We start from the raw sequence: 15,152 nt of genomic DNA on the forward strand, positions 1-15,152 counted from the left end.
GATCTGCCTTGGCCTCCCAAAGTGCTGGGATTGCAGGCATGAGTCACCATGCCTGACCTCTCATTCCTTTTTGATGGCTGCATATGTTCTATGATGTATATGTTCCACATTTTCACTATCCAGTCTATCATTGATAAGCATTTGGATTGATTCCACGCCTTTCTTATTGTGAATAGTGCTTCAGTGAACATATGTGTGCATGTATCTTTATAAGAAAATGATTTATATTCTTTTGGGTATATACCCAGTAATGGGATTGCTGGGTCAAATGATATTTCTGCTTCTAGATCTTTGAGGAATTGCCACAGTCTTCCACAATGGTTGAACTAATTTATATTACCACCAACAGTGTATTTCTTACAATCTTTATGAAGCTATGACATTTTTCAAAATAAAAAATTTAAAGAAAGTTTACAATAAAACACAAAGTACAATACAAATTTTAGAGGTTTGCCTATCATTATTATTATTCATTGAAAGTTAATAATCCCACTGTGTTCTGAATTGGGAAATTTTTACAAGAAGTCAAGAACTTAATGCTAAAGCATTTAATGCTCTAGATGCTTTTTCCCTTGTCTTCTCAAACGTCACAGTCTGTGTCTCCTTTCCTGAGCTTTTCCTTGAAGCACTCTTCCTGTTTCATTGCTTTATTAGACATTTCTCAGAGATGTGCCTTATAATCACTTGATTTATGAATCACATGATTCATAAATCCTCATCATCTGCTCAGGGTCTCTTGTGAATTCCATATCCACAAATAACCTTTTTTGAATATGCCCAGAAGAACCTCAAACTCAACATCTACAAAACTGAAATAATCTCAAGCTTTCCAAATTCCTCTTGTGTTCCTCCTTAATGAATGGCACTATCTACCTAGTTAGTGGCCCAGCCCACAAAATTAGGCAGACTTTCCATCCTCCCTCTCCTCCAACAACCAATTACATTCACCACATCCAGTTACATCTACTTCTCTCACACTTGTCTTTCTCAGGCAAATGCCATCATTAGTGCTTCCCTGAATTAACACAAATGTCTCCTTACTAGCCTTGGCCCTTTTCTATCCACTCTCTATAAAGTACAGTAATATAGATCTGATCATGATGTCCTGTGCTCAAAACTCTTCATTGGCTTCTTTCAGGAAAAGAATCAAATTCATCAGGAACTGGCCCTTGCTTATCTCTCCAGAGGATCATAAGAATTAAAACTTGGTAGGCAAGATAGCACAAACTCTTGAGTTAAGACTGTTTTCAAATCCTACCTTTACCATTTATAAGCTGTGCAACCATTGGCAATTACCCTTTCTCTGTCTCCATTTCTTCATCTATATCATGGTAGAAATGACAACTATCTCACATGGTAAGTATCAAATAAGCAATAATGAATTAATGCTTATGAAGTGCCTGGCACATAGTAAGAACTCTATGAAAGCTATTTTCACTTATATTTCAGTCAAAAAGAATAACTGTAGTTTCCTAAATACTCCATAACATCTCTTACCTCTAGGTCTTAGCAAATGCTGTATCTTCTACCCAGAATGTTCTTTCCTTAACCACCATGTACATCCTCATTCCTCTTACCAGTCTAACTCTATTTCAAATCTCAGTTTATAGATCACATCCTGTGCCTTAAGGCTGATTATGGTATCCCTCTTCAGAGTATGCCAGAACATAACCTTATCTATCTCCCTATCATATTATCACTATGTTATGCTTATTATTGACTGTGAATATTCTTGAGAACCAGAACAAAGTTGCCCACTATATCACTAGTAACTAGCACAGTCTCTGGTATGCTGTAAAGACCCAACAAAACTGAATGACTAGTTAAGGGCAAAGAAGTAATTGCCAAAGCAACCCATACCCATATTTCATCTAAAGGAATTGAGCAGCCAAAAAGGAACACAGGTCACATATTGAAGTTTTCTCTGTGTGTGACTATGAATAAAGATAATACTCTAAGATAAAAATGGACAAGGTAGTTCTGATTAGCTAAGGGTATGTGGTATGAATGATGGTAAGTCAACTGATACAGGTCTATATAGAGGAACAAAAGTCCAGAAAACCACAGACATCCCCCTAAGCAATTCTACCAGTGAATATTATAAGCTAGATCCTTTATGACTATTAAAAAATCCACAGGTCTGCTGTGTTTTGCAGAGTTAATTAAACAGATAATACTCTAAGAGCTTGTTCCTAACATTTAAGTGGCATCAATCCATACTGTCTCTACCACATTGTTTCCATAGCTAACTTATATATGATTCTTTAAAATTTTAGAGTAAAATAGATACATTAATGGGGATACTTTTCCTTACAAATCAATTTATGATACATTATCTTAAATAGCATATCATTGTTTTCTTAAAATGTATGACCCTCAACTTCTGAGAGAACAATGGACAAAATAAAATAAATGGAATATAACACAACAATGACTTAAAGGACACAAAGATGGAAAATGTTTCTGAGTATAAGGGACAGGACAGCTACCACATGTAGGCACCAAATTTTACTAAGTTTACTAACAGCTCAGGTGAAATAAAAAACAAATAAATGTTAAGTAAATAAAACATTAAACAGGAAGTTAAGGTAAAAATAGGAAATTTTCTTCCAGGAAATACAAGTTGATCTGCAAAAAATCTTTTTTCCTAAAACTAAATTCAAGTGAACACTGCAAGAATTACTAGTTTATAACAAGGAATAACATGAAGTAATAAAAACTATGCATTAAAAATGTTATTTTAAAGATGTCATTTATAAACTACTGACATGAACACAACTTTTCAAAAACTATATATACTGTGTGTATATATATATATCACACATAAAATAAGGTACAACCAAAAACAAGATATTTAATTAACCATTATTGAATATATCATCAAAAGATTCATTTACAAATCTACTAATCATATAAATACACTGAAACAAACAAATATTACTTTTACCCAAAATAAACTATGGCGCTAGAAAGATCACTTCTTTATGAAAATCTGTTGGTTTCTTAATACCAATCTTCCAGAAAAAAGCATTAATTTTAGGTAACAAGTTTGATGTACTGAGAAAAATGTACCTCCGAATATAAATAATTAATCTTCAAGTCATACTCACTAGAAGTATCTGTTACATTATATTTTAAAATTGGTGATGACAAAATGAACAGTGATATAAAACCTTAGAGATAAGTGAACATCATTTTTCAAATATAACATACAATATAAAAATTGATATTGTTACCAATAATAAATAGCCAGGTAACTTGAACAGTGAAGATTCATGGAAAAAAAAGGTGCTTTACTTGCTCATTGACTTTCTTCTCTTTCTCCAACTCTTTTTCTATGTCCTCCAATTCTCTATCTTTTTGTTCTAATTGCTTTGCAAGTTGACGAATTTCATCACGTAAAAACCGAGTATCTCGTCCACCTGCAGACTGCTGAGCCATCTTGAAGTAATAAACCCAAAGTATAAATTAATCCCATTATATTTTGAGGTTCAAATGAGTCAAGAAGCAAATCATTATATTGACTTTAAATATTCCTTATACTTCAGTGCAGATATTTAAAATCATATTAGCTTATTAGCTTAAGAACTTTTTTTTTTTTTAAACTTACTTAAGCTTTAGGTCACAGCTAATAACTCCTTAAATTTTTCCTGAGCCACCCAGAGCTGCAAAGAACTGACTGTTAATCATTCTGTTGTAACCACTGGGCCACAGGTAACCAGACTAAACTGCAAAAGTTCCTAAGCCTTAGGGATCTGGAATCTGAGTACAAACCATCAGAATCTCCGCCCCAGTCAGTGAAGCTGAGTGCCTTAACCTGCCCTTTCTCTCATTCCATGCACTATTTAGACGAGTGCTGTCCCATAGGACTTTCTAGCATAATGGACACACTCTCTGTGCTGTCCAGTTCAGTAGCCACTCACTACAGGTAGCTACATTTGGGCATTTGAAGTGTGGCTAGTGCAACTGGAGTACAAACCAACAGAATCTCCGCCCCCGTCAGTGAAGCTGAGTGCCTTAACCTGCCCTTTCTCTCATACCATGCACTATTTAGACCAGCGCTGTCCCATAGGACTTTCTAGCATAATGCGCATGCTCTCTGTGCTGTCCAGTTCAGTAGCCACTCACTACATGTAGCTACCTTTGGGCATTTGAAGTGTGGCTAGTGCAACTGAAGAACTAAATTTTTCATTTTAATTTTAACCAATGTAAATATAAATAGCTACAAGTGGTTAGTGCTAGTGCTACCATATTAAACAGCTCAGGTTTTGGTTACCTTTAAGATTTGTAAATTAAATAAATTTTACCTCACAGTCTTGTTAATTTAGGTCATGGCCCAGAACATCACATCATTTGGTCATCTAACGTGTCTCACATTCATTTCTTCACCATGTAGTTCTGTTATTCCTCTGCACTAACCAAACTGTTCTTACTCTTTCTCTCCTTCAAAAAGTACTCCATTGTGCTCTCTTAAGTTCTCTTCCAAGATACATTAATATTTCACAACCTCAGATGCTTTACTGAATCCTCCTTTCCATCTTGGCTTAGCTGCAATTTGGATCCTTCAAGATACTAATGCTCTTGAAACTCTTTCAATTGGAAGGTGCTCATTCTTTCAGATCCCATATACATTAGGGTCAGGAGAAGGTGTTGGTACTTCTAGGTTTACCCAACCCTGCAACTTCAGGTGATCATTCCTATCATTCCTCCATCATCCTATGAAAACTTCAGCTGCTTTCTCACAAGATGTCCTGCTCTCCATCTTTACTTACTCATGGTAGAAGCAAGCCATCAACTTCCCAATAACTCCGCAAAATGCATTGGGAATTTAAGCATGTGGCCCGCAGACGTCTATCAAATGTACACCTAAGCAATCTCCACATAACTTTTGTTCTAATCTATTTTTTTCTTGTTTCTTGAATTCACTATAGTTTCTCACTCCCACACCTACATCAGATCCTTGTCCAGCCAGAACATTCTTTCAATTATTCCCACTATGCCTATCCTTTGACCTCACAGGACACTCTAATCCCTTGACTTCTCCCTCTCTATCTCTACCCTTCTGCCCACCCAACCCCAATCTTGACTTTCTTATCCATTCAGTTAAGACTTCACAATCGTCGCTTCAACCACTTTCCTACCAATATCTTCAACTGTACCCTCCTATTCTATAGCAGCTGTCTAGCTAAAGACTAACACAGAATTGATCCAACTCCATAATTCATGTAGTAAGTATTTATTCAAAGTGCTTGGCATCTTCCCAGGAGCTGGATATATAATCAAAAAACAATAGGTAATCCAAGTTCAGAGAGTTAACAAGTAAAAGAATCAGGACTAGAACTCAAATCTGTCTGCCTCCAGATCCCCAACTCTCCAGTCCTTTCTCCAATGGATTTCAAATTTTATCTAATTTCATTAAAATGTGACCACACCATTTCCCACTCTTTTAAACAGATGATGTCATCACCACCCTCTCAACTTCCAGGCATTATGCCTACAAACATAAAAGCTTCTATACACATTCACTCTTCCTCCCCTCATCCATTCTTCCTCCTCTCCTAACAAAGGAAAAGGGTATTCCTCCTTTCAAAGGCTGATCCATTTGCATTACATTCCTACCTTCTCAGAAGTCTCTATGTATTTTGTTCCTCAACAATATATTCATATTTTAGCCCTCAGCTTTGTCAAAAATTACTTCTATAACACCCTTTGGTAATTATTCCTCAAATGCCCACCCACCCTCCACCTCAGTTACTAGTAATCTTTCTGTATATTTCCCAAGACTGTAAGCTCCATTCAGCAGTTAACTGCTTTTTATTTTGTTCACAACCGTATGCTCAATCCTTAGTACAATATATATATAGCACATAATAGGCATGTAGAACATATACTGAATAAACAAATAACCATGATTACAATCATCCTTATCATTTTTCCAGCCAATAATAATTTTAAAATTTGAAAACAATTCAAAATAAAATTAATGACAATTACATCCTAGGGAACACAAAAAGACATACCTCCAGTTCATTTTCCAGTTTCATTACTTTAGTTTTTAATTGATTTTCTATTTAAAAAAAAAAAAAAGACAAATGTTTTAATTGATTAGTTACCACAGAACAAACTTTTACATAAATTTTAATAACAAAATTAATTCTTTTAAAAGAGTCCATCATGATTATAAGGTAACAAAAAGTATTATACGGCAGATCCATAAAACAGGAGTCTAGAAATATGTATTATTAAATAAATGTTATATATTAAAAATAAATTGAATATATACAGTTTATAGAATTTAATTTTCTACAGCTTAATGAACAAATGGAACTCATTATTTAATAACATAATAAACTTTTTCCAAGGTGCTTACCAAATTTTGCTTGTTCTTCTCCAGCTTTTTCTACTTCCTCCAAAGCCAGCTCTACTTCTTGAGCTTTCATCTAAACATTTAAAAAAAGTTTATTTCAATATGCCTTTAAACTGGAATGTAAGCACTGAAAATAAAAATTTTGTTTTCTTATGCTCATTAGTGCCAGCAATGGCTGGCACATGGAGACTTTCAGTAAATATTTGTTGAATGAATAAATAATTTTTTCTCTCCTTTTTTTTCGCTTTTGAAATAGGGCCTCACTTTGTCACCCAGGCTGGAGTGCAGTGGCACAATCTCAGCTTACTGCAACCTCTGCCTCCTGGGCTCAAGCAATCTTCCCATCTCAGTCTCCTGAGTAGCTGGGACTACAGGTGCATGCCATTATGCTCAGCGTGCCATCATGCTCGGCATGCCATCATGCTTGGTGTGCCATCATGCTCAGCAAATTTTTTCGTAGAGGCAAGGTCTCACTATATTATCCAGGCTGGTCTCCAACTCCCAGCCTCAGGCAATCCTCCTGCCTTGGCCTCCCAAAGTGCTGGGATTATAGACGTGAGCCACCATGCCAGGCAATTTTCTTACTTAAGACGACAATTTCTAGATTTTTAATAGCATGAAACATTTTTGATTCTCCCTTTTACCTCAAGTCCTCAAGTCTTATATCCAGTAAAGCAACATATCTCTTTGTAATGTTTTTCCACTACTTTTTTTCTGTTCCAATTGCTATTATTCTAATGCATAATTTCAGGTTTAAACTCCTCTATAATGTGATGTTTGCAAAGCTCCGATTTCCTTCAGTTTGTCCTATATAATAGACTCAGTTTTGCCTTCCTAAGGCCTATTTTTGTACCTATCAACTGTGGTTCGAAAACGCCTTCTCAATTGCTGACAGCATAAAATACACCTTTAATGACCTCAAGAACCTATCTCAAAGTACCTACCCAAGATTTGTTTTCTCTACAGCCTGCTACAAACTTGCTGCACCGCATTTCCTCAAATGTAAAGAATAAACTTATTTCCTATCCTCAATATTTATTTATGGTAACCAACAGCTCTAGAATTCCCTTACTATCTTACCACTGCATTACCTTCCACTTACCTAAAACTACTCCTCAGTATTCATCCTCTGTGAAGTCTTCTGACACCTCTTAGATCACTTCCCCTCTTAACAAATCCCTATAGCAGTCATTGTCTGCATTTGTCATTTGGACCTCAGGATATATTTCCTTATGTTATTTTTCAACATACTCATTCTATTTCCCCTACATACCCTTTTAGAAACTTTAAGTAGAAACTAGCAATGTTTTACATACTAAAATACTTAATCTACATTTAAATATATTGCACTTTTGAGGGGTGATGTAGATATTACCAAGTATTTTCACAAAGATTACTTTATATAAGAACAGATTTTTATAGTTCCTCTAATAGCCAAACCTATCATTAAAACCTACTACATACAAACCTTCATTAGTGACTGAGTAATTCTGAAAAGGTGTATCACATTTTCTTGCTTTTCACTTTTTAGCTCATTTACTTCCACCTAAGTAAACAGAAAAGCAACTGTTTTATATTTTATAACCTTTAAGCAAAATATAAGAACTCTTCCAGATTGTGACAATTAATAGTTGTTTCTGAAAAAAAAATTCATATTTTATTAATAATCATAAGTTAATGTATATATCTATTATTATTGACCAAGTAAGCACCTTGGATAAGGAAATCAATAAATTATCTGCCAGTTCTTCTTGACGGGGCAGGTCATCTGGGTCAACTTTCATTATTTCTTTCCAGTTTATATTAGGTGGCATCTTGAATTCTTTCACTGTGCTCCACCTCTGTAACAAAACAGGTGGATATTAGCATTTTCAAGGTACACAGCATTATTGGTTTTCTAATAGCCTACATTTTTTGCAGATTATTTCATTATAACTTTCTTATGTTAGCAAAGAACTATGCCTTAGCCACAAAACAGACAAGTGGGCAAAATAGCCTTGATCAAAAATAGCAGTCGGCACAAACTGTCAGAGAGTGTACCGGCTAAATAAAATGTGACGGCTTCCTTGCTAACACTAATATAAGTTAGGACTAAGATTTCTGGGTCCCTTCCTCCACACCGCCTACCCACAACGCGCGCGAACACCCTAATCTTGGCAAGCGCGAGGGTCTGTGGAAGGCTGACAATGATCCTTGATTTGGAGAAGCAGAATTGGGGCTGGAAAAAAAAAAAAAAAAAGAAGCAGAAATTAACAATTGGAATGAGTGAAGTTGTGCGGCGGAAACCGGAACCGAAGTAAGGCAGGATTACGGACCCGAGGCTGGAAGGGACGGGGTAGCTGCGCTGCGGCACACGGGCCCTAAGGCTAAAGAACCTGAACGTGGAGTGACTCGCTGATCCTGCTTACAGGGATCCACCCACCTACACCAAGCCTGGCAACCAGCGGAGGTCCCTCACTACCACAACCACCAAGCTGGACAGATCCCTATCGCGGTTCCACGCGGACTCTGGGTCCAGCCAAATGGTCCCCAAGGAAGCCAAAGCGGCAGCGGCTGCTAAGCGACACCATCCCTAACTCCGCCGGGGCCAGAAGAAGATCCCGGATGCAAAGAGAGCCTACAATTCACGACCGTGGGTGATGCTTTACGTTTAGATTCTCCGCCGGAGTCCCAGGACTCGGTGTTCAGGATGATGAGAAGGCGTGGAACGAGGACTCCAAATCCCAGAGTGCAGATGTGCCTGAGGTTTGTGCATGCTGGGAACTGAAGTCCCTGAGAAGAGGAGATAAGGCGCTCCCGGCGTGCAACGCGGAAGGCTGCGACGGTACCGGGGCGGCGGGGAAGGACCGAGAGGCGGGAGGCGCAGTGGCTGAGGCGCCTACGAGCTGGTGGCCTGAACGAGGTAGACCATGACTGTGGCTTTAGTGGCGTCACTCGCTGGGCCGCTCTTCATGAGGTTTTCCTAAGCCATCCCCTGGCGGAACCGCTTCCAGGTGAGGTCGAGCTGTGGGTCAGCGTATCAGGAGGAGTTGAGGGCAGCAGTCTGGGTTAGAGAAGCTTCTGCTATTGGGGCCGTAGGGCCTGGCCCCATTCTGAAAAAGTGGAAACACCCTGCCTTCTCTTCAGGCGTTTGCAGGCGGCGTCCAAGGTAGTGCCTTCTGTAAGAAGGAAAAAACAAAAAGTTTTAGCCTTGTTTAGTATCAGAATCTTTCTTGGTAGAGTGAGAGCCGCGCAGCCGTGATCCTCGTTTGGGGGCGAGCGAAGAATTGACAAGAGGTCTCGGCATCCTCTGACCCCGCCAGCCTTACCTGTAGCACCATTCCCTTCGCAGATGGTGGGACTTGATGGTTGTGGAGCTAGTATAAAGGGAAGGCTCTAGAGAGGAGAGGTTAGTGCTTGTCCGGGCCACTGCCGGGGGTGGAGAGAGAAGGTACCCGAGGACTCACCTGTACTATTGTCACTGCTTGGTTACCTAGGGTGTCCTTCCATGAAAGCGCCTTCTCTGGTGTTTACCACGCTTACTTGTGCAAGTTTTGCTCATCTGCTCATAGCCATACTGGAGTGCGATACACCTCTAACTAACTTTCCTAAGAAGCTGTAGATTTAAATCTAAATGACATTTCCAACTATCTGTACCAGTGCTTCTCATCTTTCTTTTTTTTTTTTTTTAACGCTGCTTTAAAAAAAATTTTACTATACTTGATGGTAAATTTTCCTTTCGAAAATAAGTAATGAATTTCTTTTTAAACTCCCAATTTGGGTAAAATAAATAGCTCAGTACAAAATAAAAATATACTGGTTTTGTGAGATAAATTTTAAAGACATTAGTTAGATTTATAGGAATGACAATTTTACTACTTTTCTGAAAGATTTTATGCCAAATACTATTCATTATCTTGTTTATTCTTCCTTACAATCCAGTGAAATAGGTGCTTACGTTGTCCTCATTTTCCATCTAAGTTAAGAAACTGAGGTTTGGAGAAGCTAAGTACTCTAACTTAAATAGTGTGATTGAACACAGATCTCTCTGGCTGGAGGACATATTCTTAACTTCTATACACCTCCTCAGACATTCTGGGAAACCAGTATTTGTGAAGTGCTTGTGCCTCAATCTTGCTGTTTTTATTAAATGTTATATTTTAATTTTGTACGTGTTTACTCAATTAATTTGAATTAAATATTCTTCATGTTCAGTGTTCTTAATTCATAATTTAACATGAGATGATGTTTCTGGAAAGGGGTTCTGATCCAGACCCCAGGAGAGGGCTCTTGTATCTTGTCAAGAAAGAACTGGAGGTGCACACATCCCCATTGGAGGTGCTAGACTAAGGATTCTTATAGTTATTTCTTGATTATATGATAAACAAGGGGTGGGTTATTCATGAGTTTTCTGGGAAGAGGGTAGGCAATTCCTAGATCTGAGTGTTCCTCCCCTTTTTAGACCATATAGAGTAACTTCTTCACATTGCCATGGCATCTGTAAACTGTCATAGCGCTGGTGGGAGTGTCTTTTAGGATGCTAATGCATTATAATTAGTGTATAATGAGCAGTGAGAACTACCAGACGTCTCACCTTTCTCGCCATCTTGGTTTTGATGGGATTTGGCTGGCTTCTTTACTGCATGCTGTTTTATCAGCAAAGTTTTTATGACCTATACCTTGTGCCAACCTCCTATCTCATCCTGTGACTTAGAATGACTGATATCCTGAGAATGCAGCCCAGTAGTTCTCACCTTTATTTTACCCAGCCCCTATTCAAGATGGAGTTGTTCTGGTTCAAATACCTCTGACAATGGTAGGAATGAAATTTAATAGTTATTGAGCACATGTTATGTCATACGCTATGCTTACTACTGCGTGTTTATTTTCATAATAGAAATCTGTTTACTGTAACACCTTGTTTTTCTTATTGTTTTTTCATTCATTACAACTTATTTTTATGTATTCACTTATAAGTTTTGTTTTGGTTATCTGTATTACTCTTTCCTGCCCTTACTGTCACCACCCTCTTGCTCACATTCATAAACTCAAGGTGCCTGGTCTCTAATGGTAAATTTTATTTTGATTTTTCAGAAGCAAGAACAAGTTCATAGAAGTTAAATAATAATTGATGAAGCTAAGATTGTAACCTAGATCTCAGTGACAATTGTAACTAAAAGCAAAATCTTACCTAAATTTTATTCTTTAACTCATTCTAACAATATTTTTTATCTTGTTCCCTGTGCTAGGCACTGGGGATACAGCAGTGAACAAGTCAGCTCTGTTGAACAAGTCAACTAAGTTTGAATGCATTGTAGTCTGTTTGTACCTAACTGTGAATCAGGAAATTTAACTCAAGTTCTAGTTAAGTAACTCACTGTGTATTTTTGAGGAAAATTACCAGAAGTCTATTATTTTTCATCAGATTTTCTGCATCTGTCAGTTTTCATCAAGAGATGGGACTTATGTGACAATTTTGTAAGTGGCCTTGTTGTAAGAACACTTGTCTGAACCTGCCTTCTTTCTGCCCTAGGCTTTTGTGATCAGTTTTATCTGACCAAAATCACTTAATGAGAAAGCCTCACCTTTTATAATAGCTTACTTTTGTTCTCAGTAGCAATGAATTTATATTCCTTAGATGTTACTTCTAGTTCATTTTTGCTGACTTACCAAGAAAAGTCATAGTAGCTTACTTCTCCAATCTCTAAAACAAAGCATGGCTGTTTTATATTCATTGTGTATCCTAAACATTTTGTTTTGCCTTATTGTCATGGCAAATTAAGCCATGGTTAATGACTTAATTCACACTGACTCCCTACTAATCTTTCCAGTTTCCTCATGTTGAAGGAAGACAAGTGTCTGCTTGCTGTGCACTTCAGATAAGGTGAACATAAAGTAGCTACCTGTGGAGATATTTAACATTTTATTTGTAGCTGTCTGCTTAAGAACAAAAGGAGAGGCAGTTTCTTGCATGACTCAGCTTTTACCCTAATTTTTTCTTTAGGCATAATGAATTGGGATCCCAAGTTTTATTTTCCTTTCACATTTCAAATTGTACTTGGATTTTGTGCACGTATATAGTAACACCCCATTTTTGTAAGCAAACAGAAATCAGTCATCCCATCCACTTAAACTGCATCTGTGAGTCTGCTTCTGTGCCTAGGAAAATTAGAAGTTCTCAAAACTAACAAGAATAATGTGTTACATGTTTACAATAATGGCCCCCAGTGAGTCATGTCCCCCTCGATCTATGCCATTGTGTAAATCTCTTCCTTCCCTGCAACTCTACTTTGCAGGTGACTCTTGAAAGTAACCTGAGATGACACCACAACTGAGCTCATAATATGCTCTCTCTCCCTTTCTCTCATACTACGCTCCCTTGGGGAATATTAACACTTCTGTTATCTTGGCCCTTTTATAACTTCTTCCCCGTTGATTCAGGATGTACCTTGCTTAAATGATAATTTTTAAAATATGCATTAAATAGAGCCTTATAAAGAGCTTGTACATTGATCCTTGCCCGCCTATTGTCCTGAGATCATCATTTAAGAAGCCCAAGCTAAGCTATTAGAGAATGTGATAATAAGTAGCAGAGACTAGCTTTCAAAGCTGAGAAATCTACCCTTTAAAAGCCATCCAGCCCTAATCAAGCCACTGGATAACTATAAGCACATGAGTGACCCCAGGCACAACTAAAGAAGAATATATACATACCTATATGTTTAGATATATATATATCAAATAAAGATATATCAAAGAATTGAATTATTTTGAATGTATTCATTTTTAAGTACTTCAGATGCCTAACTTAAGGAAAACTTTCTTAATACTTGAACTGATTAAATTTAGGAAATAAAACTAAAAACTATAGCAAATCTCAAGTTCTTACAAAAATTCCAATACTATTTGTGTATTTAGCTAAATTATTATGCTTTTCAACTGTAGTTGTGAATCCAGAAATTACATAGTAGTTTAATATGTTTATTATGTTTAATATGTTTCTTATACATATTATTATATATTTTTAAAATTATAGTGATACAGCTAATATATCAAAGTCTCCAGGATGACAGATTCTCTTAAAGGTTGCAATTACTCTAAAAAATCAGATGCATAATTTAATATTTTTATTATGCATATTATATATTTTTAATATTTTTAATTATTTAATTTATTTTCAATTATTTTAATGTATTTAACAATAATTTAATAGCTAATGTATCAAAGTCTCCAGGATGCTAGATTATCTTAAACATTGCAAGTATTCTAAAAATTAGATACATACGTTGTTCCCAAGTATAACTTTAAAGTATTGAAACCACAGGTTTAATTTACTTTTTTCTTCTATTAGTTTTAAACTTTCCTGTAGTTAGAACATTTAACCAAACAACAGTTTGTCACCCCAAGTGAATTGATGTTACCAAACCAGTGGCCTGAGATTATTTATGGGAAGAGAGATTTCTGACCTGTACACAAAACTTCATTTTTACCTACCCAAAGATAGATATCCTGAGTTGTTCCATTTGGTTTTTCTAAATTATAACATGTCTATATAGCTGTCTTATATTGGATCCCATTTCCTGATTTCTGTATCTTTGTTTTTTAATATACTGCTACATTTTAGTAGTGTACCTTTTCTCCGAGTTTCTTGAAAAGGAACATCAGAGGTAAATTTTTTGAGACCTTTAGTGACTTAGGTTTTTATTCTGCTTGTGGGAAATTTAGGTTTATGAATATAGAATTAGTTTAGAAATCAATATTCCTCAGAAGTTTGAAACATTACTCTTTTTTTGTTTTGGAAGGGAATTTTTTGTTTTGTTTTGTTTCTAGCTTACAGCATTTTGGGTGAAAAAAAAAATGATTTTTGATTCCTGATTCTTACTCTGGAACCTTTTTTATTTCCAGAAGCTTTTAGAATCCTAACTGTTCGCAGTGTTGCAAAGTTTTATGGAATTTTGTGCCCAGTAGAAAAGGGATGGAGGGTCTCAACCTAAAATATATGGACAGACTTTTTTTTACTTAACCTTTATTTTCAATATGCTGCCTTTTCCCTGTTATCAGAGACCCTATGTTTTAAATAATCCACAGAGGAAATATCCAGTTTTCTGCCTCGGAATAGGAGAGACGGTTACTTGGCTGTATCCAGTAAGAGAGGGGGCTGACATAGTGTCCCTGTTATCGGAGACCCTATGTTTTACAGAGGAAATCTCCAGTCTTCTTCCTTGGAATAGGAGAGAAGTTTACTTGGCTTTATCTAGTAAGAGAGGGGGCTAAGTTTTAACAGGTGATTAGCTTATGCTTCTTAGAAGTGGATGGCATTTTAGCTGAGCTTTTCTCTGGAGAATTAATATGCAATTACTTACCTACCTACTAAAATTAAACTTACTTGGAATAAATATGTTCCTTATTTTATCTTTATGATTTTTTTTCCAGTTTTTGTCCAGAAGTGCTTATAGAAAAGATGGCTGATATTAACCTAAAAGAAATAACCTTAATAGTAGGTGTGGTTACTGCCTGCTATTGGAACAGCCTCTTTTGTGGTTTTGTTTTTGATGATGTTTCAGCAATACTGGATAACAAAGACTTGCATCCATCTACACCTTTAAAAACTTTATTTCAAAATGACTTCTGGGGAACCCCTATGTCTGAGGTAAGTATTTATATATTACTTGTACATGTCTCAGATTTTGAAATATTCTGGTATTTTATTACTTCTAATTTTTTATCAACATTATCATCACAGCAATTACAGATTTTTAACCCTAAAATTGTTATATGAAACGTAACATGTTTGTAATAAATTGAA

General features: G+C 36.4%; 2 protein-coding genes across 5 annotated transcripts in view; one reads left to right on the forward strand and one right to left on the reverse strand.

The window, feature by feature from the left end:
• CEP290 (centrosomal protein 290) overlaps positions 1 to 8,964 on the reverse strand; it is a 93,865-nt gene extending 84,901 nt beyond the window's left edge. For 2 of the 4 annotated variants that reach the window (XR_013400687.1, XM_001101114.5), the window contains exons 1-6: positions 8,790 to 8,964; positions 8,080 to 8,208; positions 7,836 to 7,913; positions 6,371 to 6,440; positions 6,021 to 6,067; positions 3,298 to 3,441 (exon numbers count right to left, since the gene is read on the reverse strand). Coding sequence is in view for 3 of the 4 variants with exons in the window: in XM_001101114.5 (XP_001101114.3) it covers positions 3,298 to 3,441; positions 6,021 to 6,067; positions 6,371 to 6,440; positions 7,836 to 7,913; positions 8,080 to 8,181 (441 nt within the window). In the remaining variant the exon portion in view is untranslated. Of the gene's footprint in view, positions 1 to 3,297; positions 3,442 to 6,020; positions 6,068 to 6,370; positions 6,441 to 7,835; positions 7,914 to 8,079; positions 8,209 to 8,494; positions 8,685 to 8,789 lie in introns of those variants that run through there. The other 2 variants (XM_077953218.1, XM_077953219.1) reach the window with 2 other exon arrangements.
• Positions 8,965 to 9,178: 214 nt separating this feature from the next.
• Positions 9,179 to 15,152, forward strand: part of TMTC3 (transmembrane O-mannosyltransferase targeting cadherins 3) — a 56,951-nt gene continuing 50,977 nt past the window's right edge. Inside the window, exons 1-2 of the mRNA XM_015152434.3 lie at positions 9,179 to 9,360; positions 14,780 to 14,996. Of these exons, the coding sequence (XP_015007920.1) occupies positions 14,808 to 14,996 (189 nt within the window). The 5' untranslated portion in view covers positions 9,179 to 9,360; positions 14,780 to 14,807. The remainder of the gene's footprint in view (positions 9,361 to 14,779; positions 14,997 to 15,152) is intronic.

This window comes from Macaca mulatta, chromosome 11, assembly GCF_049350105.2.
Source record: "Macaca mulatta isolate MMU2019108-1 chromosome 11, T2T-MMU8v2.0, whole genome shotgun sequence".
In the NCBI taxonomy this organism is placed as follows: domain Eukaryota; kingdom Metazoa; phylum Chordata; class Mammalia; order Primates; family Cercopithecidae; genus Macaca; species Macaca mulatta.